The sequence below is a fragment of the Dromaius novaehollandiae genome, chromosome 2 (assembly GCF_036370855.1).
Source record: "Dromaius novaehollandiae isolate bDroNov1 chromosome 2, bDroNov1.hap1, whole genome shotgun sequence".
Classification (NCBI taxonomy): Eukaryota; Metazoa; Chordata; class Aves; order Casuariiformes; family Dromaiidae; genus Dromaius; species Dromaius novaehollandiae.
Window position 1 is genome coordinate 15,880,952 of NC_088099.1, and position 24,283 is coordinate 15,905,234.

Consider the following 24,283-nt stretch of genomic DNA (forward strand, 5'->3'; position numbering starts at 1 on the left):
TCTCAGCACACTTGCGGAGTTACTTTCGCCAAGGGTGTTTTCCTGTCCGCTTTAACAGCTCTCTACAAAGGACATATCGACTCCTTTGCTGAGGTACGTCAAACAGGCTCCTTTCGAGGTGAAGCCTTTCACTTGTTTTTAGCTGCATCCGCAGTGAAAAGCATGGGCACGTCACATGGTTTTTCTCCTTAATTCCAAAGCAACTATTAAAATGTCACTCTTCACCCTTGTCAGATATAAAGAAGGGTAGAGAAAAGTTAAAAATGTTACTGAATTACTGTAGCCTCTCAAATGGGAAGTTCAATCTGCAGAATGCCATAAGGTTATACCTTTTCACAATGAATTCTTTGGAGACATTATTAACTACACAGTTAACAATCTTGTAGGCATTATGTTTGGAAAGAAGTACATTACCAGGCTAAACATTAACCTGTCCATCAAAGAAGCTATTGCTGGGCAAAGAATCAGCTGTTATGCAAACCGAACACATTGGTTTCACTTTGACAGTGATGAGTTGTTTGCCATGCAGAACCTTTTTCTTCCAGTTACTTTCACCTTTTCCAAAGATCTCTTTTGAAGTCAGGCTCCCCTCCTTTGGAAAACTATCCTGAATGTATTATTTAGTGCTGCAATGATTTTAGCTGGCAATGTGGTAATTAGCTAATTACTCTTTATGTGTAAGGTTTTTCTGGAATAATTGCATGCAAAGAAAGTAACAGTAGCTGACACACGTCTCCAAAAAAAAAGGGGGAGGGAATTGTTTCCCCTAATTCCATACAGTCTTACAGCTTTTCTGTATTTGTATCAAGAATACAGTGTGAAAGTATTTGATGTGGCCACATAAGCAGTCAATGTTGTGAAAACATAAATATTGTTATATGTTGTTACTTCAGTGCATCATAGTTTTAGAATAATATACCATTTGTTGTGAGATTAACTATTGATTAAGCTAGTGGTATTCTCCTTGTGACATGTGACAATTTTATTAATTGTTTTGGTGCGATAATGCATTTCCAGTAGTAAAAGTCATGCCATGTCATGATCTTTCATGTGAAGTTACATTGAGTGTAGTAAGAGTTAGAGCCAAACTTTTTAAATGACAGTTTTTGAAGTCAGGTATCAATATCCAGGAAGAAAAAAATATTTTTAAGTAGATTCTATAACAGAAAAAATTTTGAGCAGCTAATGTGAAGGAATTGCACTTAATTCCCCATTGCCTCAGATAACTGAACAATTTTGTTCCATGTTGCAAATCATTGTTTTCCTTTTAACCAGTGCAGTTTTGCTTAGTGTTTCTTAATACTGACATAACCAGTGTTTACTTGAAGTTAAAATTGTAAGAGGAATCATTCTATCTATCTATCCTCTTCCAAATAATATTATATAATCCCCATTCTCCTCTCTCCATGCCTCATGCATGTATACTGAAAAACAGAGGTTTTCAATTTAAACCGTAAATATGTTACAAAGCATTGTAGTAAAAATGTTGTCCTTTCTTGTATTTTTATAGCTGTTAAGTCTGTTTTGATGACATAAAGTTTTCTATAGGTTTAAAAGTTGCTTCTGCTTTTTATTCAGCAGTTTGAAAACTGTTATACAATTTTATGCATAGAAATAATTACTGGAAAATATGGTTATGTATATTAATTACTATAAATGCGGTAGTGGTACTGGGTGTAAAATACTTAAATGCTTATTGAAACTGGCTTTTACTTGGAAACAGTATTTTACTAGTTTGTAAAAATCCTTTGAATATCATCTTTTAACTGCTACTGTCATGAAGTAGCCCAATGAAGTCTGCATATGAATGAAGAGCAATGTTGAGTCTTTATTATGTCTCCTTCATATATGGGATGGCTCTAACTTCACCCTTTTAATGTCAGTGTCAGAACTTACATGAATTTTCCTGGGAAGAGAATGAGAACAGATTTTTCAATCTTTTTTTTTTTTTTTTTTTTTAATGTCTCAAGTGAGATATTTACATCTACATTTGAAGCCTGTAAAAGGTGCCTGTAGATTATTTTCTGAAGGAGAGAATAAACAGTTTTCCAGATTTGGATTTTTTCTTTCGTTGCCTTTAGCTGTGAGTTCTCATCTCCTTTCACAGTTCATAGCTTTGTGTGAGCATTACAAGGTGGTTCCAAGTTCCCAGTAGTAGTCAAACAAGTTTCAAATGTGTTTTGGGCAGTGTCTGATCATGAAAGGTGATGAGTTTTGTCCGCCCTTATTGAACTTATTTCTCTTCTTCATCTCTTCAGAAGAGCTTGAAGAGAAGATATTTTCTTGCAGTAGGCTGCAGGTACAACTGATGTATGTTGCTTTTCAGATCTCTGCATAGGAAGACACATATAAAGTGAGACATGTTTAATTTTAATATCTGTGTTGTGTCACTCTTATCAGTAGCATGGTAGTTTGACATGACGTTTTATCAGTTGCAGTTATATATTATTCAAGGCTTTCTCTGCCATTATTTAGTTTTTGTCTTTTTCTCCCTTTTATTGTTCAGGTAAATATCAGCTGTCTCCAACGGTGAACATGCCCCAAGATGACACAGTCATTATTGAAGATGACAGGCTGTCGGTACTCCCTCCGCATCTCTCTGACCAGTCATCATCCAGTTCCCATGACGATGTTGGGTTTGGTATCGTTGATGCTGGTGGATGGGCTAAAGCTGCAATTAATGAGTCAACAGACTGGTAAGAGCATGGTTTAGGAGAAGCAAACAATAGATGATTGCAGTTAAGTCTTTTTCTTTAGTTTTATTTTTAGCTGCTGCTAATATTAATCTTCATTTTTTCCCTCATATTTAGATTACACTGTTTTCAGAGTTGTAGTTGCCCCTGTTTGAACAAGTGAACCTGTACAGACAATTTGTTAGACTTTTTGCTTCTGGTTGCACAGTTTTGTGCTGTCTTAAAGCACATTTGTGGTAATATTACTAATAGTTATTAACACCAAATCAGCATATAGCTGTGTTAATTGATTATTTAATATTAATTCAATTGCCAACTGAGCTAGCTTTTGTAAAAGAGCTTTGCTGAATTTAAACACTTGAGGTTATGAAAGATTAAAAATGAATTCTAGTCAGAAAATTTAATTCAAGATCTCACTGTAAATATATTTCTAATTTTATTAAACAAAGATTTTATTTTTATATTCCAGTATATATTTAGGAGCCTTTTAGGACCTCTCTATAGTTCACTGATTTTCCTAATAACATGCAGCAATTTTAAAATCTGCTTAGAAGTCAAGGGAGCTCTTTGTATTGCACCCTTAGTGTTAATGCTTGTACAAGAACTAGTCAAGATTTCTTTCTTATGCAGGAAGCGATACCTTTTGTATAATAATATGGTTTGTAACTATCATGGAAAGGCAGTATACTATAGTAATTCCACTTTTTGAAATATGAAAAGTAAATTTATATATTTAATCTACAATAAAATAATTTCTGTGAATCCTAAACTGACTTTCTAATTACGTCTATACATTTTAATATCAGAGTCTTAATGAGAAATGCAGAGTTCCATTACTGACTTGCTTATGTTCCTGGCAAAGAAATACTGTTTATTGCTTAGTACAATTAGTACAGATCTAAGATTTAATTTGCAAGTCCTGTAATTATCTATAGTAATAGCAAAATAAAAACCCACCTCTGTACAGTGCCACTTCTTAAAGCTAGATAATTACCACAAATGGCATGAAGTGTATGAATTTTCTTATTTCTCTCATGTTTTGGGTCTGTTACGAATGTGTCAGCGATATCTCAATAAAACAAGAATAGTGCCTGTCGGCTGATGTGCACCTGTCAGCTTCTTCTTTTTTCGTATTAGTTTATTTGATATCAGGTCCAGGAGTTGAGTTCTCTATTTTAAACATCATTTTGATGGTTGTATTAAAAAGTAACTTTTTTTCGTCCTCATTTGCCTTTTTTTTAATATTGCAGCTCTTCTCTTGGAAAAGTGATATGTGTAATTTGGACCCTTGAAAAGTCCATCTGTCTATTGTAAAAGCTTTTAGAGCTGAAAATCTGAGATGTTTAAATAGAACAGTACTCAAGACTGCACATAATAGCTTATTGCTGAGTGAATTTTTTAGCTGAATGTGGGCAAAAACCTACAGCACAAAATAAAAGCCCATTTGAAACCTGCAGTTGCTTTTACATTTACTTCTGCAGCGTTTCTTACTATTCATATACTACTTTGAAAATGACAGTAACAGTAAAGAAAATAGGGATTAGATACTGTGGAATTCATCATGCTCGAAACCTTTAAACCTCTATCTCTATGAGAATTTGTAAAGGTCTTCAGATACAATTGCAGTTAAAAGAGTAGATCAGTATAGTACCTTACTATATAATGTATTCTATTTGTAAAAAAATAAATAGCAGTAGAAGTAGATTGGTGCATTAATTTCCTGCTGCTAATGGATGAAGGAAGACTTGTAAAATGAAGGTGCATTGTATGATTTTGCTGGAAGGCACAAAGGGTAAAACTAAGAATATGGATGAAGGGTTATCCAAACAAGAATGGCAGCTGTTCTGAATCACAGAAGAAAATGTAAGCTTTTCCAGGCTGACAATATCTCCCTAATCCTTGATGAAAATGTTATGAAAACAAAGGGGCAATAAGACAGGATTAATAAGTAGAATTTTAATAACATTGAGGGTCAGAAGACGGTTACATTCTTTTAAGGATCAGCTGTCATTCCAGAAATCTTGTTTGTTTAATATGCTAGAATATAGTAAATTGCGTTTGGCATTGCTTAATGAGTTGCATTAATAAAAGACAGAAGGTGATTTAATGTAGTTGAAAATATTAAAATGAGGCATTTTGGGGGTATTAATTACTCCTTGGTTCTCATTGGCTCTTCCAGTTTTGGATCTTCACCAGTGCTTTTGAGTACTTTTGGGCCAAATGTATGTATTCAAACTTTTGTGATCTGCCTCTTTCTTAACTACTAAAACACACTCGTGGGTCATTAATATTAGAAATAAACCTAGGCACAAAAACTGATGACACTACGTAGGGCTCTGATATTTGTAGTGTAAAAAGTAGGAGAATTAGTGATAGCAGAGTGTAATTTATGGTGCTGAGTAGCACCTTTAGTATTCAGGACACTTTGCAAACATAGAGTAAATAATGGCTGTAATAACTGTGCGTGGGAGACAGGTATGATGAGTGCAGATAAGAGAAACTCAGAGGAAGCACTTAAAAAGGATGTCAGTAGAAAAGCTGGGATATGATGCCCAGAATTTCTGATAGCTTCTTCTGTGTTCAGATCATGCTGTTCTCTTGATAATCTGTGGTGCCCTTTTGAAGTTTTATTCAACTTTTGAGTTTTATTATGTTATTAGGACTTTGAATGAATATATATGTGGAGGCTGTATTTACCTAGCAATGATATTCGGCATTATTAGGATCTTTATATATGCAGCTTAAAGTGAGGGGTTATATGGGCAAGCTCATGCGAAAAAAGGAGCAGAGAGCCAAAACGGATAGTTTAAGAAATTCACCCTGTCTGAATCACAAGTGATACATTCAGCAAGATAAAACTGGCTGTCTTTAACTAATGTGAGCTGCATTAATGGATGGTGCTAGAGAAAATTCACACTTAGTACAACAATATTTTTCTAGTGTTCAGAGATGATGTTGACTAGTGATGAACCAGAAACTCTTGTGTGGCCTTGGGAAGGTCATTTATGATCTGATTATGAAAGGTGTTGAAACCCTGTAAGTTCGGTTGAGTCATTCAGGATACGTCTGCAAGCTTACACGGTTCATATTCAGCTACGAGTTGCACTGCTGCAAATGCAATAAGTGTATGTATTGGTCTTGTCTGTTTTATCTTTAAATTGTATAGAGATGATAATTTTTCCCTATTTTATGGGAGTGAGTGTGAGGACTAAATAGTTATTTTTTGGTTCAGGCTTTGATTCAACAGAGCCTTTAAGCATATGTTTGGAAACGTTGCTAAATTGTGCAGGCATCTCTGAAATAGTTGCAGTAATTAAATGTAAAACATTATGAGCCTGAGCCAGAAACATTAAAGTCAAAAGGCACTTGACATTGACTTTATTCATATAAGCTCTGATCCTGCTCTCATTTAAGTATTATATGCTTGTCACATGCACATATCTTATTATTTGTATATCTGCTGCTACTAGACTGAATTTCCTCTAAGCTGCCTAGGAATGCGGGCAGTGACTTTTGTCATTTCTAGTAGCTGATGGCTTTGGACACCTTTCCTTACCTCTACTCATTGCTGTGTGTAATATGCAGATATTTCATGATCAAGGATGTTTTTATAAATTACAGTATGTGATAACATAATCTGAAAGTTTAAATCAGTTTACACAGAAATTTGCTATTTGCCTGTTTATTGCTGGGTACAAGGTCTGTATTATACCTAGCCCTTACAATAGAAAATAACTCTTTTGAAATGTACTGAACAGAAACATTTATGTATACAAAATTTTGAAGGACATTTGGTCTAGAGATCTCAATTTCAAAATATTTAGCTTTTTTTTTATCTTGTCAGCAATCAAAGAGGAACATGTCTTCTGAGAGATCTGTTTCCTGTTGGATGGAGAGTGATGGTGCAAAATACTCCTATTTGGGGGTATTTTACACTTTGGATTTCTCTTTGTGCCTGATGAAATAGAAATCTAAATTTTGGGGGCTTGCCTTCAGGCTGTTTTTAGTACTGCCCCCTTGTTCCTGAAGTCAGATGCACCCTTATGTGTGAATTTCCTTTTGCTGGGCTTTTTAGCTGTAAGTGATGTTGCAAAGTTTCTTTTTTTTAAAAGGAGAGATTCCTGGGGAGGGGGTGTTTGTTTTTTGAACATGACAAGTGGCCATTGTTTCACATTGAAAGTTTGCAGTTTAGCTTGCCCGCCAAACTAACTTTGCCTGCATTCTTGCACTCACAATTGACCAGTAAATCTCTGTTCAGAATGCTTCTGGTGAAGCATGGTGGAACTGTGATTACTGTTTGCTGCAGGCTTGAGTAACTCAGCCAAAGTCATGGAAGAAATCTACAGAAGAGACCAAAACTGAATCCAATCCTAATTTAGTGGTAGAACCATTGTGGTTGCTCTTTAGGAAGTAATTGCTCTTCAGGAATACTTGCTCTTTAGGAAGTAATAAGTGAGAAAAAAAATGTTCTCCTGTCATAGCCAGGCTAAAAACATTAATTGCTATGAAAAATTTGCAAGTGATATCACGTATGGAGATAAATTTTAATGCAAAGTCTTTAAGTAAAGAAGTTCAGTACACGTCTGTGGGCTTCAGACAGGACAGATCCTATTTATGCTTTACAGAAACGTTTCGGTATGAAGAAAATAGATTTGATAATTTGAGATTAACAAAATACGTGTTTCCCGTGCAAAAAAATAAATCGTTTCATTCTCCCTCAGATTATTCTTGTACTAAGTCTGTATATACTGATGGCAGCCTGTATAGCTTTGCATTAGATTTGTACATCTTTCATTAAAGTTCGTAAGTGAAGTTCTTGATGCTTTGTAGCTAGAATTGCTTGATGCGGTAAAACAAATCTGTCATGTGTGTAAATGCCTACTTGCAATGGTTTATTTAAAACTGTGTACTTTATTGTTGGTAGAAGTCACATGCTAAATAAATGCTTTTCTCTGCAGAGTGAAAGGTTGCGTGATCTTGATAAATATTTGCATGATTTTTTTCCCTTCCTACAGCACTCTTAGTCCAGATGTTGATCCAGTGCTTGCCTTCCAGCGAGAGGGTTTTGGACGCCAGAGCATGTCAGAAAAGCGTACAAAGCAATTTTCAGATGCCAGTCAGTTGGAGTTTGTTAAAACACGAAAATCCAAAAGCATGGATCTAGGTAGTGAGTGATATTTTTTCAATCGTTTTATTTGAACCTGATTTTAATGTTGTAAGTATATAGATTTTGTAATTCCAAACACATCATTTGTGTGCAGTACTACTGCACATAATGTCTGCTGGGGTGAAATAAAGTGTTCTCAACACGAATGGCCAAGCGGACGGTGTATTGTTCGTACCACTTGCAAATGTCCATACATTTAAATATCGTAACCCTATGGATATGTGATTTTACATGAATATAAAAGCTATTTACTAAAATGGAGGTGCAAAGTGCCTTTAGCAACCCATGTAGAATACCTGCTTACAAATGTAGCATGCTGTGGTTCTGGATAGACAGGATTATTTTAAATTCATAGTTATAATACAATTAGCCTTAAAGATCCTTGGTAGTATCTCACATTGTATAAAGCTTTTAATTAAGATAATAAAGATAGAAGTAATATAATAAATAAATATAATAATAAAGATGAAGAGTTTATTCAGAATTAGAAGATGGGGCTAGTCTGAGTTCTGGCTGAGACCCAAGTTTTATAGTATTTTCTGAAGCCCTATACAGTAGCGGCAACTAAGAAAGGCAATTGACCATAATTCTTTTTTAGTTTATAGAGCAATTGAGAATAAGCAGTTTCTAACAAGCCCATCTACTTTTCTTTCACTGAATGTAGATTCTGCACTTCAGAATCTAGTAATCTCAAGCAGTGCGTTTCGAGTGCACACACACACAAAGTTCAGTACTCGGGATCAGAAAATATAATAAGATTTGTTGTAAATAGTTGTAATGATCTTAACTACCACCCTTAATTCACCACCTTCTTCAGAGGACAGCAAGGTTGGTGGTATTCACTTGTCTTGACTAGTTGTGATGCGCTAACGTGTAAATAACATGTTGTACCTGCCTGTGATGTGAACATGACTGACATTGCATGAAGGTTACTCGTTTGCTGCCATTTCTATCCAGACTGTTTGCTTACTGTTGCAGTTTATTTGCATGAAGTATGACATTGCCAAGGCCCCCCCTAACTTTAAGAAGTATGTAGAAAAAGGGAATGTTGGATGCATGTGGGGCACGGGCACTAACTGGGCTAACCGTTATACATTTACCTTTTAACAGTAGCTGACGAGACTAAGCTCAGTACAATGGATGACCAGAAAACAGGTAAGAATTGACAGTAAGGCTGTTGCTATAGAAACCTTGGTCAAAGCAGCTTACCACAATTACAGAACTGCCAGTCAAATTGCATGAAAACATGAATATTCCAGTACTTGCATGGCTGCTTTCTATTGTTGTGAATAATCAAGTTGTACAGAAAAAGAAAATTCTCTGTAGAGATAAATATCTAGGGTAGTATATTCAAACAGGTCATACATATGACTGTAGGTAGACACCTGTTTCTACACTTAGAACTCATAAATATTCACAGTTTTTTAATTTTTGTCCTTTTAAATCAGTCTTGGAAAATCTTCTCCTAGCTCCAAACTCTAATGTGCAGAGGGACGAAGTAGAAGAGCTGCATGTTTGGCTATTACGGCATTAACTGCATGCTTGAAAATAGTTATTTTAATTCCACAACTGCTATCTTTGCATTAAGTGGTCATCAGATACGTATTGTGAGTTGAGCTGAAGATGATTAGTGCATGTTGATTTGCCTTTGGAATTAAAAAGCCAAGCCTCACCGCTGAACAAAAGAATATGTAAATAGAATCTTTTCCACACTCCATAGATTGTTACATGTTTCACACAATGATAATGAGAAATAGCTTTCAAAGCATATTTTTATTAGTAATTAAAATAATGCACCAGCTGCAATTATGAACCTTTATGATTTATTAATATAAGTTAGCTTTTGACCTTTGGAATGCTCTTTTAATTAGGCTAGATCCAGAGGACACCAAAACATTACTTAGCTCTAATTAGGAACAATTCACCTTTTTAACCTGAAAATATTATTTATTTAGCATGATTTGGGGAGTAGGGCATTCGATGCAGAATTTATGATTAATGGTTCCCGATTGCTTTTGTTTAACTACATTTTATAACATGAGTAAGAACACTGAGGAGCTATAGCTAATCAACTGAATTTTTTTTTTATTAAAATAGCTAAAACTTCCAGTCTTAAAATCTTGTAGAATATGGCCACAGACTTGCAGCTTCACAAGCTGAATACACAAAATTCAAATGTATGAATGTTTTGAAAGGATTAGAGCCATCAGAGCTTGAATGTATGAACGGTGTTAATGGTTATGGAAAGAAACGCTGCTTGGGAGCTCCCTTCACCACTGAGCACTAGTCACACAAAAAAAAGCTACAGATCAGACTAAAATTTACTGTAAATTATTTTTCATTTTCTTAGTGGCCTGCTTATTGGGATGGGATGCAATTGGAATGATGTAAAATCTCTGTGTGTTAAAAAAATATGATGCTTAGATTTAAAAGTGCATAGTGCTTTTGGTGGTATTTATAGAATATAGTTTTTCTGTATGTGTAACACCTGGATTAAATTCCATAAAGAGACAAGTCAGACAGCTTGGATTAAAGAGCATGACTGTAACCATCTGGACAAAGCAGTTACATATTTTGTGTGCAGCAAGCTCAGTGGCTGTAAAAAAGGAAAACACCTTTTACTGTACTTTTATTTTATTTATCTTGCATGCTTTTAACCAGGTTTTGTATATAAACACTGGCTTTCTCCCATTACTGGAGATGGATGGGGTTGTTAAACAAACCACTTACTGTAGTTTGGCTTTAAAATTGTCTGGCTGTAAGAAAAAAAATGGTTCAACTGTGTAGTGAGCTATGTTTTAATGAACTCTAGAAACCAGAAAATTTCAGCATATATTTACTTTAGGAAAAATAAAAACAAACTCTGTTATAGTCGAAGTTCAGCTTAATAATACTGGCTGAAAAGGAAAGTGTAGATCTCACCAGCACCAGTTACTATAATAGATTTTTAATTATTTTTCTTTCTACAGTTCACTTGAACTGCCTAATCCTTGCAGTGTTTACAGTTCATTCTAGAGGTTAGAAGTATATTCAGTAGCAATTGAGCATGGCTCATTTATTGAGTCTTAAGCACACTGTAGATCTATCTGTTTTTTTTTTTCCATGTACACTTTGTAAAAATGCAAAAAAAAAGTCACAGCGAATTTATTCAAATTATTTATTTATTTATTTTACATTTATTTTATTTTAAAATAATCTCAGTTTTATGAAATGGAAGCAAAACTAAACTATTTTTGATAGCAGATGCAGTTGCTTGCTCTATTCCTCATCTATTCCTAATCTATTCCCAACAAAAATGTTGCTCCATTATTGTATGAATTGAACTAGAAATAGAAGAATTTATCAAATCTGATGGTGCAGATGTTAAGGTAAAATGAACTGACTCGCTGCTTATGTCTTTGAAGAATGTGTTTTCGAAAGTAGAGTGTGCCTTTGCAAAAGTGGGCTAGTCTAACAGAGAGGGAAGTTTTTGATGTAAGTGACTGCTGGCGTTTAACATGAGAGTTAATAAAAATTAGGTTTCAGTTGAAACTGATGTAAAAATTGTGTGTCTCTAAATTCCCGGTGGCTGTGTCGTAGTTTCTTTGAGGTTAGGAGCTCAAGAGTAAGCTTTTTTCTTGGCATTGATTCTAGTTTTGAGGTATGCATTTACAATTACAAGAAAAACTTCCTTAAAGAAAGCAAATCGTCATTTTAAATCATTTAAAAGGAAGTGCAAGGAAAAATTTGTTTAATTTGTTTTACAGCGTTTGGTAGTAGTCACTCGTAAAGGAAACAGCGTGCATCCTTTGACTCCCCACTTTCTGCCTTTGCAAGTCGCCCAAGCGAACGTGTGGCACAGTGCAAAGACTTCCCGCGTGCGGCTGGCGCAGGGGGAGCCTCCCGAGGGGTTAGCCCCAGTCAGCGCAGCAGAGAAGCCTGCGGGGCTGCGCGTGGCGGCTGTGCCCCGGCACTGCCCGCGCTGCGGAGGAGCGTGGTCACGGCGGCGCCCACGCGGGCATGCTGGAGCCCGGGTGGCTGCGCGGTCCGGAAAGCCAGGCTCGGCTGCTGTCCCCGCCGTGTGCCGGCTGGGGAACGATGTGGGGTCGGGCGTGGGGAGTGGGGTGCAGCTGTGGGGGTGCTGGGGGCTGCGCTGGGTCAGGGGGTGTAAGCGTATTGCAAAGCTCAGGTACGAAGCCCATGGGAGCTGGATATGGGCGGCTGGCGTGGGGAGCGGAGCTGTACAGCTGAACACGCAGGCAGAGTGTGCCGTCATATGATTCACGGTAGGGGTAGTGCTGCGTTGCAGGTGGCTCCATCTGCCTCAAAGGACATTTGTTAACAAAAATGTTGGAAAAGAGAATTCTGATAAACTTCAAATTTTAAAAAACAATAAAAGAATCCCTTTCATCCCTCAGTCATATACAGGTGCTTTAGGAAGACGTTTCTTTTTTATTTTTCTTTTAAATCTAGATGTCAAAACAGCAGCAGAACTCATTCTGAGTAGATAGCCTCTCTGATGATTATCGCCAGCGCTGTGAAGTCCAGAAGGAAATGCTGACATTTTTGTATTTAGAAAACAAGGTTTTGATGTGACTCATAAATTTTAAATAGAATTAATTTTAAAGAAAGTTTTCAGTTTCTCACCAGATTATGGGTAAACAACTCACTTTCTGGCTGGTGAATTCTCACTGTAAAGTCTGCACTCACTCAATTTACAGGGAGGCTTAACCATATGTTTTGAAAATAGTAGCCTTGCTATGAAGTGGCCATAGAAAACAGTGAAGGTATTAAAATATACATAGCTTTATGATCACAGTTCTTAAATTGCTTGTGAAAGGACATTTCCCTCCTTCAGATTCGGCAACCTGTCCACGTTTGCATTCGTGACCACCCAAGTTCAATAAATACTCCTATCGTTTCTGTAGTCCATTATTAGCTTTACAGTACTGAAGGAACATTAGGTCATATCCCATCTAGCTTCTCCTTTGGGAAAGCACAACTTATATAAATATTGTTCTCACAAAGATCTGTGTTGGGTAGCAGGAAATAGAATTTTTTTAATGTCCTTTATGAGCATAAATGGGCACATAAATGCTTGCTTTATAATTACTGTTTACAAAAAGAGCCATTCAGTAATTAGGAAAAGATATATGAGCATTTCATTTAGAAGAGTGCAAAGCAGAATCTGGAATAAGGAAGTTTACAGTAAGTTGCCATGTAAGAGGATACTCTTTCCTTTTGTATATAAAATTAAATCTGTCAAACAGCTGGTTTATATATGATCATCTTGTCTTTTTTTTCCTTTCAAAATGCTGTGTTCCTTTTTCTTTTTTTACCCTGTCTCATGGAGTGGTTTTAACAAAATACAAATATTGAAAATTAAAAAATAAAATCAAATTTGTTTTGCTGCAGGCATTAGTGGAGGGATAGCAAATTTTGATATGTGCTAGAGAATGGATGGTTTTGTAGAGCGCTGTCTCTGTTGGAGTTACTTTACTTCGTAAAGAGAGAGAGCGGTATGTAAAAATACTTGTATTAAACTTCGGCCCATGCTCAAAAGTTTGGTGAGGCTGGCGTGGAGCTTGTTTGCACAGCTGGAAAGTCATCAAGCCTCCCTCGTCCCAGCTGGCTTCTCTTGTTCACCCCAGCAGCTGTGCAGTGCCCCCAGCTCTCCTCGTGACCTTCGGCCCTCCACCAAAAACGGGTTGGGAGTGAGAGGGTAACTTCTAGGAGATGTGAATTCACCAAGAGAAAATTTCTAATTTGTTGGGGGGTGTGTATTTCCAGCTGAGGGTCCAAACAGCAGGACTGTAGACCTCTGGCTGAACCAGACTGCAGGATTTGTATAGACCTGTGAAAGAAGTTTGTTTTGTTTTGTTTCTATTTACAAATTCATCTTATCAGTAAGGCAGCTAAACAGGAATACTTTGACAGCTGCTGTTTGACTTTATTTGATCTAAAGGATTTCAGTTCAACTTAATTTCTCAGATTTTTAAAAGCTGAGTGGAAAATGAAAGCATTTGCTGCCCTGCTGTATGTCATAGCAAACTGGCAAGCAGCACCGAGAAGACTTGCCATGCTGCTCTCCTGCATCCCTCTTGTAGGTCCAGCAACCCCTTTCCCCCCATCCGGTACTGAATGGTGGGAGGAACTGGGTTTAGGAGTGTATATTTTTTCCATTTTACATAGCTTTGTTAGAGAACTGTCTCTCTTTCCCCTTCTAACATTGACCTGAATAGGGATTGACTCCAGAGGAGGAGAAGCTTTATATTATTCTGATAAAAAATACCTGAGGACAATGACACTCCTTTATTGCATTATTCACACCAGACCTTGCTCATAGAGCTGTTGTTTAATGGCTTGGTGTTCTTGAGGCTTCTGTTCTTGGCTCTGTCTCTCTGTCACTCGATCTTTCTGTTCCTCAGTAAGATGAGGATAGCAACACCAGCTGAGAAAAGTACCTGCCCCTTACCTGGGACTGCCATGGTGTCACAGCACCCTTCTGGGTTGAAGTAGAGGAAAAAGAGGGTTTTCCCTCTCCTAGGTGAGGCGTCTGTTCTTATAACTTCAGCAAATTTGGCTATGATGATGTTGTCCCACCTCATTTTTCTCTCCAGCCACAGTTTTGTCTATCACATCCTATGGAAGATCTGGCCAAGAGTATTCTGCCGTTTAGAACAAAATTGCTTCAAATAAATGCAATGAATTTGTTTGCCTGGTATCTCTTTCCCAGTTTTAACTATAATGTGAGATCTAATTGTGTACTTGTGTGCCAATTCACACCGTCAATGTATATATCTAACTACAGAGGCTAGACACCTAGTTCACAAAACTGAGCAGGGAAGTCTGGATAGGGAAGGGGTTTTGTAGGATGCTGTCTAGGGCTTTCTTGGCACATGTCTAAACATACTGCAGTGATAAGCACTGCCTTCAGCTCCAGCGGTAGTGCTGCCCACACGTCCACGTGGTATCTGCCAGAACTGTATTTCTTTTCCAGCTGGATAACTGGTATTGTAATTGGGTTCTTGCTACAGATTTTTTTAATACAAATTTACAAAATCCCATCAAGTCAATTGATATTTCTCAGAAGCATTTCATTATGAAATTGTTAGTTATTTGAGGCAAGTGTTTAAAACTCAATTAAAACCAAACAACCTACTCCTTGATGCTAGAAATCAAGCTGCTTCACGAGATTGTTACTCTGAACACAACAAGATTCATATCGATAATACATTCGCTCCTTGTGCATCACTTGCAAGTACCTATGAGATTTTCTGCTTGAAACAAAAATAATTATTTTGATTGCCAGTTATATATGTATCTCTGTTGTTTTTATCAGTGGTATTTTTAAAGCCCAATGATTACTTTATCATTCAAATTGTTAAAATAATAGTAATAGATGTTAATATCTTTTCACTGATTTGAAAAGCCAGACATTGCAAACGTTGTCAGTTTTGTTGACTATAACTTGACATACTTATTCACTTCTGAGACCAACAAATCTGCACAGAATTCCCTACAGATTATTGAGAGATGATGTGAATAATGTTAAGTGTGTCCCCAAAGACTTTCACGATGGATATGCATAATCAAGCATGCAGTTTTCCATACTAATTCTAATTGCTTTTTTTTCTCCCTAAATCACTAAGGTTCCCCAACCAGAGATGTGGGGCCTTCATTAGGTCTGAAGAAATCCAGCTCATTAGAGAGTCTGCAGACGGCCGTCGCTGAGGTGACTTTGAATGGTGATATTCCCTTTCACCGCCCGCGCCCACGAATAATCCGAGGACGCGGCTGCAATGAAAGCTTCAGAGCTGCCATAGACAAATCATATGATAAGCCGGTAGCAGATGATGATGATGAAGGCATGGAAACTTGTAAGTACGCTATTGCTGTACATAAAGAATTTTAATGCAGGTAAATGCAGATTAATTCCATAGAAGGTGACTAAAAGTAATAGAAGATAATTTTAATATTTTAAAAGAATAAGATGAGCTTGTCATCAAGTTTATTCAAGCTTTTGTGCTTAGTATGCATTATCAGATCGCAACACTCTGCATTTTCCTTCCTCCTTAAAATAAGGAAGTGAGATTATCAGGAGTGTTTTTATTTAAATTACTTACTATGAAAATTTTATGTAAGACAGCTAATTATTAATATAAATTAGCAAAATTTTTAGGCAGAAAGAAAAAAACCCCACTGAATTCAGATTAAAAAAATGTGTGCATCTAACTTTGAAAAAGCATATTTGTAGTGTCTGGGGAAAAAAAGAAATCACTGTCCTTTAATTAGAATGAGTAAGGCTGGCAGATCTAATAAAATATAAAGTTAATGATCAGCTATCACCCACCCTAATGGGCATTCATTTACATTTTCAGTTCTTTAACCCCAAGAATGACCCAACATGTGGAGAGTGTCATTAACATAAAAGAATCACTTCAAAGCTAACCTTATCATTATTGAACTATGTAAGAATGGGCTGGTAAAATGACAACTCATATTGAATGAAAATAGTATGAATGGTAAATTACCTCAATCAGGGGTTGTATTAAAATTATTGAATTTTTAACCTTCATGTTGTACTACTTTCAACTTGTCACACACCAGCAGAATTTTTTTTTAATCAGCCTGCAGCTAGTTATAAGTTTATGAATGAAGATGATGCTGGGAAAGTTTAAGTGGTAAAATTTTTAGTCTGAGTGCTAGCAGAGAAAGCTTGAAAGGGATTTTTCCCTCTCTGCTCTTATTTTTTTTTATTTTTTAATTTCAGAAAGTCTATTTCATAAAAGTGTTATTTTCTAATATTCTGTTATAAGTTTCTTGTGTAATCACCCTTCTTTTATTTTTTGGAACTCTTTGGGCTTTTTTAATCTGCCTGTTTCTAAAAATATTCTGAGCCTGAAATGAAGGCCATTTTTCCAGTCACTTTTCTCAAAGATAGTTATGGACAGAATTAATTCTGCTTTGCTTTTCCAGCACCTAGCAATTTCACGCAGCAGTGAGGCTAAATGCTGGCCTGGTGCTGCTGGCTGTCAATCTATTTCTGACCAATAGAAGAATGGGTTTGAGAAAATGTGTAGTGATCCTGATCGTTCTTCCCAAACGTGTGCCTATGGTCTTTTGGGACGTTAGGCCACGTTTTTCTAAATGGCTTTGTTTGGTGTGAGCCAACTGATACTAATATCGTGTTTTGAGGCATCAGATGTCCAAGGCTTATCCAGAAGTTACAGATGGCTTAACCTCATTTGATCAAAAATACAGCAAAACTGTTGCCATGAAACACTTTTGAGGTGACTATAGGTTTATGGGATTACTGTAAGGGGTTTTGAGCTTATTGATGGAATGCATAGAGAGGAGCATGAAGACGGGAAGCCAGACCAAGCCTTCTGGCTGAAATTGAAACGCTACAGGATGAGTCTTTGTGTTGGTCTCTGTGCACAGACGCAGAGGTCTGGCACTGACCGACTACGAGCTGTCTCAGTGTCATGGGAGAGCACGAGTGAGGTTGTTCTCAAATCTCACGAAATAAAGAAGAGCTGAACAAACTGTGGCCGAGCTACGTGCAACCAGTCAGGTCTAACTAGGTGAACTTTTTTTTCTTAAAACTACATAAAATGTATAAAACTGCACATTTTGTTGAAGTTGCATGTGTTTTAATAGATTCCATAAATACCTAAGAATGATCTAGAAACTTGTAGTGTCATGATAATAGAAGCAGTTCAATAGTAAAGCAAATATAGTAAGTCGGTTGAACAGAATTCAGTCCTAAGAACAGCACAGATGCCCTCTGGGTTTTCCCCTTCTCGTGGTGGCTGGTGGAAGCTACGGAGCTGGCCTGGCCCCATGAGGTCTGGGACTGGAGCAAGATGCCGGATGCTGGGGCCTGTCTTTCTGAGGGCATGTCTGCATCTGGGTTAAAGCTGACAGTAACTGCAGTCTGCTCCATTTTATGTAAATTATATGTGGCCTCTGGTTCCAGAGAATTTGCCAAATGGTGTCTTCAGCTGGGCAAAGTTTGGGCACCTTTGAATATATGGAAGTTAATTTAGCAAGCTGGTGATAATGTAGCTAATGTCTTGCTGCTGCCATAACTACGTGGCCTGAGTTTTTTTTTTTTAATTGTATTTAATTATTCTGTAATTGTTTGGAATTAAAATGTGGCTTTCTCTCATTATAAAACGCAGGCAAACATGTTAGTGGTCAATTTGCTGATGCCCATGAGGATGGATTCATTTGTCTTACTTGAAATTTTTCCCTTTTCTCCTCCAAATGTTTCAGTGCTAAGAGTGCTCCTCTCTTCCAGTCAGTGACCTTCTTTGGGGTAGCAAATATCAGCACTGGTTTATATTTTATAGAGGAATTCTTAACATGTCATCACCTCATTTAAGAAAGCCATAAAAATACAGGTAGCATATGTGGCAAAGGGGCTGGCTCTCTCTTTTGAATGTACTAGCTGACCTTGGCACAACGTGTGATTCAAATTGCTAAATGTGGGATGAGAATCAGATAGCAATGTCCACTTCTGGGAAAACATTTTATGTGTTTCAGAAGACGCATCTGAGCTGTGATAGTTGTAATGAGATAGCATTTGTGGAAAGGTGTGGGTGTTTAGCTTTTACAGATCATTTTTCCTGATTTTTTTTCTTAATATTTGAAATAGCTGACTGGAAGCAAAATGTTTATCTTTAGTGTGTTGAATGAGAACAACGCATTTGAATTGGGAGCGATCAGCAAAGCTTTCTAATCTTTCGCTGAATCTTAATTGCTAGAATCTACGGCTGTATTAAATATCACAATAAGAGGCCTAGAAGCTTAGTGGCAAAATAGCTTCACAGTAAGTAGCTTTGATTCCTCATGTGCATCTTTTTCATTTTATGGCCTAATTAGGAGAATAGCTTTGTAATACCTGTTTCTGTACTTCTCTTTAGTACAGTTTGGTTCATGAGATGACATAGTTTTCAGCTCTAATAGATGTTTAAAGTATACCTCAATTTAATTTTTTGGCTTCAGTGTCCTGGAAGGGGAGTAGGAGGGTTCGGGGAGGAGGGAAACAACAGCAACGAAACACATCCATCCTGCATTTTGCAGTAACCTACTGCCATTACTGCAACTTAACAAAAATTAGAAGTTTCGTTTGTAGCCTGGGCTTGAATTTTAATTAGGAACATTTGCATTTGTTCTAAACACTAGTAATTAGGTATATGTTAACTTCAGAAGGATTGTGCTGCATAAAAGTGAAGCAAGTTTCTTCATGTTGTGCCCTTTTAAGAAAATTGAAAATCTATTTACTCTAGTAGAGATGCCAGCATTTACTCCAGGAGAACAGGCATCCTAGTTCACAGGGTTCATTCTGAGCTAAGGAGTTAATTGCTCGCGAGCTGTGTGTGACAGACAAATATTTATTGGAGCACAGTTGTGGAAAGGAGGCAATATTATTTCCATGGAATATACAAAATAAATAATAAAGGAGGAAGCGTTGTTATGACAAGTTGTTCAGCAACTCAGCATAGCACAATACACTTAGTACATATTTAGGAGTAATTTAATGTATTGTCATTTTGACTATGAACAGCCATAGGTCAGAATTTGTTCATCTTTAAAATTATAGCAATGAAGTACAAAGTAAACATTTGACTTAAGAATTTGCCAAATTTTAACACTTTTTTTTTTCCTAATTATATTCATTTGCAGGCACAATCATATAAATGTCTAGTTGGTTTTAACTGGAACAGATTGTAGCTATAAATTAGCATGCAAAAAACCAGAATCTCTATTCAAATGTGATTTTCCACCACTCTTAATAATAGTTAAATATCATCTGGAACTTTTAGAGTTATTGTGATTAAAAAGAAAAGTACAAGTACAACTAGTATAGACGTATTTAGAAGAGTCACCATTTAATTTTCTAAAATACAATTATCTGAATATTAAAACTGCTTGCAATTGAGAAATGTCATCATCTGCTTAACTCATAGCAGTTCTGAGGGTAAATTAACAGCATGAATTGCGAGGACCCTTCACTTTTTCTGATGACTTGTGCTTCAGAGTACTAGTTAAGATTCAAAAATAGATATTAATGCTGTGATTTATCTGACGTCATATGTTGTTCTTGAAATATGTTTATGTGATCTTCCAGAGTTGGAGAATATTTGCAGAAATCTTGGGACGCTTCGTGAATAAGTATAGTCTAAGTCTTTTGTACAGGTCTGTGTATTGTAATATGAAAGAATAAACAGTTCTGTGTTTTGCAGGCAAGTATATGACAGTGAAAAGAGAACATTGAATGGCTTTCATTGAATGATCTGTAGATCTTTTAGGTTCAATGAATTGTTTGGAAGGTGAATGTGAAAGATGACTAAGAAAAGCAAGTTTCAATACTCTACAGCAATCTACATATGGGAAATTTCTAAAGTAATCTTACTGAGTGCAAAGAGTTGATTTTTTATTTCTTTTCCGTACACCCTCTATAAAGCAAAACTACATTTTTTTTGCCCTCTGCTGCCAAAAGTTGTGTGGCACCTATGCATTCATTACAGCTACAGGAGCGATGCAAAGTATGTGCCTGTGATCCTAATTGCTGCTTTGTGCTGTCTGTAGGAACAATGGGAGATGGCCTAGCCCTACTCTTAATGTGATAATATAAGATGTTAGAGCTCCTGGGAGATCACAGCTTCACCAGCCATGCAGCATAACTTTTGGACTTGGCTTTAAACTAAGTCAAAATAATGGCAGGATTCTGACCCATGAGCTTGAAATATGTTATTTCTTTCTCACTAAAGTGTTGGGAGAGTTTTCAATTTCTGAATGTTTTTATTTCTCTTAGTCACTTTTGTTTCAGACTTTCTGGAATACATGTGTTCCATTAAATCTAATCTTGTCTGAGCTTTGGTCTTGGATTAGAAACAGAGAAGAAACGCATTATCTGCTCTTAAAAGATTTTACTTGTCCACTGGATAGTGTCTTCACACCTAAGCCTCTAAGGTTGTGCTATCTCAACCAGTGTTACTGCTTTGGAAGAATAAAAACTACCATACATGATGAAGTTTATACTGCTCCAGGCGATGAAGTAGTGCAAAAAAAAAAATAAAATAAAATAAAAATCATTATGTTACTTGCAGCAGAAGATAAAGTCTGTTAAGGCTTGTATTGAGGTTTAGCAGTCCTTAATGACTTTTTGTATTTTGATGAGAATGTTACTACAAGTTTACTGACTGGGCACACTGCATTGCTGTTGTTTCTTGCAAGCATTCCTAAAACTCTCCTTAACTGATTTAAATACTGAAACAAAGGGGCCAATTAACATCGTTTTACTAATCTTCTTTATTAACCCATGCATTATTCACAGTACGCACAAAGTACAAATCATGCTTTGCAGAGTGCTTTGGAAAGTTCCTTGCTTTGGAGATTTTAAGCCTCATAATAGATATGGACTTTTTAGGAAACCCCAAAATGAGCAGATACTGATTTTGAAAAAGGACGTGAGTATTTTGCTGTTATACCTATATCCTGCTTCAAAATATATTCTGCAAAGTACTGAAAAACCCTCCTTTGTTTTTTGTTCGTACTCCACTGATGTGTCTTAATTTATGCTTTCAGTGGAGGAAGACACAGAGGAAAGCTCAAGATCTGGTAGAGAATCTGTGTCCACAGCAAGTGACCAGCCATCCCACTCCTTGGAGAGGCAGATGAATGGAAGCCAAGATAAAGGTGACAGAAAAAAGGCTGGGAAGGAAAGGAAGAAAGATCGAGATAAAGAAAAGGAGAAAATTAAGGCAAAGAAAGGAATGCTGAAAGGCTTAGGAGACATGTTCAGGTAGGTGCTTTGTAATCAAACATAAGAATGAATTATAAAATGAAGTTTCATGTTTTAGTTGCTCATTTATATTGTGACCATTTTCTGAGGCCATATTTTACTATACAAATATGTACACAAAGTATATAGGCTCATCCTTCATAATTTGTAAGTTTATTGGTAGTGTCATGTGAAGGAAGCAGCTCAGAATGGATGGGAAGCAGTTAGCTAGTAGGCTGAAAGAGCTGCAAGGGAAAAAAAAGCTTTAAGCATTCAAGCTGCCTAGTCTTGGAAAGAGCCTTTGGTGATGTCTAAGTAGTGCATGTATGCCTTGGCAGGTCAAACATTTGGGGTTTTTGTTTTCCTCTTATACTGTGCTGTTCCCAACCTCATACCGAAAACTTGCGTTATTAGATCAGACTTTTTCTTTGCTTTACTATTATGTCCATTTGCTACTATGGAGGCATGATGGGAAAGAGATGAATCAGTTTGAAATTGAAAAACAGCATGCTCATCTCCAGGAAAATAGAATCTAAATAAGGTTATGTGCTCTTAGAACCCACAGGCTGGCGAAAGTTTTTTTTTTCAAGCTGCAGAAGATTGGTGAAAGACCTGATTTTACCAAGCACAGAGTTTTTTGGAAACGACATAAATGTTCTGAAAGGAGCAGGCTGCTGAGGGACACCCTGCTGCTCTGAGCACATGGTGAAACCTGACAAATACCTTTGATAGCTTGTGGGAAGGGGTGAGAGAGTAAGAAAACTGGTCTTTATTTTAGCTAGCTAGGCTAAATAGATATATTTCCAAGAAAAAATAATATCAAGACAGTGTTTGTTTTCTTTCATATATGTTGTGGTTCATTATTTAAATTTGAAGTGAGATGTTAGTATCATTTTAAAGATTTATTAACAATGATTCTGCACTGAAAGCGTGTAAGTGGAGCTTCATTTAGCTTATTTCCTGTTATATTCTTTATCCCGTAAAACATTAATTGAAATTAGGTTGTTGCTGGTTAGCTTCTCATTCTCTGTCTGTGGATCATATTGCAAAATTTGTAACCTTTATATTTAAAAAAGTTAGAAAATATTGGTTATATTTAGAAAATGCAAAATAATGTTGGGTTGTTAGGCTGTACATGCTCCGGAATGAGAGTCCCACACTTCAGATACCAGGAAAGTGCTTCAACCTGGGCAGACATAAGTCCTGCAGCGGTATCCTCATCTTCTGTGTGTTTGCCTGCCTAAATTGAAGTGAAGAGTTTTGCTGTCTGTTAAAATCTTAGAATTTGAGCCTGGGATCTTCATTAAACTGTTCTGTAAGATGTAAATAAACTCCCACAAAATTAGAGTGGAGACTTGCACTGAAGACTCAATCCCAACATCATTCGCTAGAATAGAGGCTTAGAAATACGAAATGCAGACAGATTCTTTCCTACAGTCTTAGCTATTTTTCTACAGCTCTGTTTCATGATTCTTTACTTCTGGTATAAATGGCTATCACAATAGAGATGACAGGAAAATGTGCTAAATTCTGTGGAATGTAAGTAATTTATTGGGTAAAATGAGTGCTGTCTCTTGAGTTGGAGTATGACACAGCATCTACAAAGTTGAGCAGCACCTTGATCCTCAGTTTTCTCCTGTGTAACATTCCCAGTATCCAGAGGTCCTGTGAGATAGCTTCTTCCTCTTGCAAGTTTTGTTACACAGGCAAAGCTGGCAGAGTCCTATCCGAGTAAAGGAGGCTTCATGTTCCAGAGAGCTGGGTTGGCTAAGGCTCTTCCCTTGTTTTCTGCCTTCCAGCTTTAGAGACTGATGTCTAATATTCCCGTGTAGCTTTGGAAGCTTTAGATGGCAACAAGTGCAAAAGTGGAAATTAATACCATTTTTAATCAGGCATTCCCAGCTAAATATAAAGTAAACTTGCTTGTATAGTCAATATAAGACATCTGAAATCTTTAATTTGGAAACAATAGTAATTTGATGGATCAGAAAATCTGATGATAGCTTTGTTTTTCACTCTTCACAATAGTCAACATTTCCTTGAGTTATTTTTCCCCTAGCACCCCTTCTAAGTGAACTTTACTTTTCAGTCTCCTCTTTTTAATTAATGTGGGAGCAGTGCCATTGGGATGCAGGCTGACTGCTCCCGGATCTTTAAATTAGCTTGCACCTTGTCAGCCCACCCAAGAGAGGAGCTTCTGGCAAACAGGAAAATGCAAAATTGAAGGAATTAAGCATTATGCGTCATTTCCACTCATTGCTTAGATTTCCTTTGTTGACATGTTTCTCAATAAAGTTTGAGAGATGGGCTTTGTTATGTCCGCAAAATAAGCTCCTACTTCTTCCTATGACATGCTTTGTTTTACTATAGATCTGACATATTTCATAGATATCAAATAGTCGGTGAAAGAAGTTGTGCAATAAAAAATAATGATGACAGTAACATTTAAAATTCAAGCCATGATCAAAGCATAATTGGATGTTTTGGTGCTTTGCAACATTGTGATTTCTTTGTAGCTCTTTTTCTTTTCTTCTTTTTCACTTTTTTTCTTCCATTTCAGTGCCCTTAACTTTAATCTTTCTTCATTAGGTTGTATGGGAAAGAACACTTGTGGGATGGAATTACTGTTAACTGACACTTTATTCCAAT

General features: G+C 36.7%; 1 protein-coding gene across 12 annotated transcripts in view; it reads left to right on the forward strand.

Annotated features, from left to right (window-relative positions):
* The window catches only part of PARD3 (par-3 family cell polarity regulator), a 465,794-nt gene that overhangs the window by 303,397 nt on the left and 138,114 nt on the right, over positions 1 to 24,283 (forward strand). For 7 of the 12 annotated variants that reach the window (XM_064505791.1, XM_064505797.1, XM_064505793.1 and 4 more), the window contains 5 exons: positions 2,507 to 2,696; positions 7,709 to 7,860; positions 8,971 to 9,015; positions 15,492 to 15,719; positions 21,439 to 21,655. In XM_064505791.1, coding sequence (XP_064361861.1) covers positions 2,507 to 2,696; positions 7,709 to 7,860; positions 8,971 to 9,015; positions 15,492 to 15,719; positions 21,439 to 21,655 — 832 coding nt within the window. The remainder of the gene's footprint in view (positions 1 to 2,506; positions 2,697 to 7,708; positions 7,861 to 8,970; positions 9,016 to 15,491; positions 15,720 to 21,438; positions 21,656 to 24,283) is intronic. The other 5 variants (XM_064505792.1, XM_064505799.1, XM_064505794.1 and 2 more) reach the window with 3 other exon arrangements.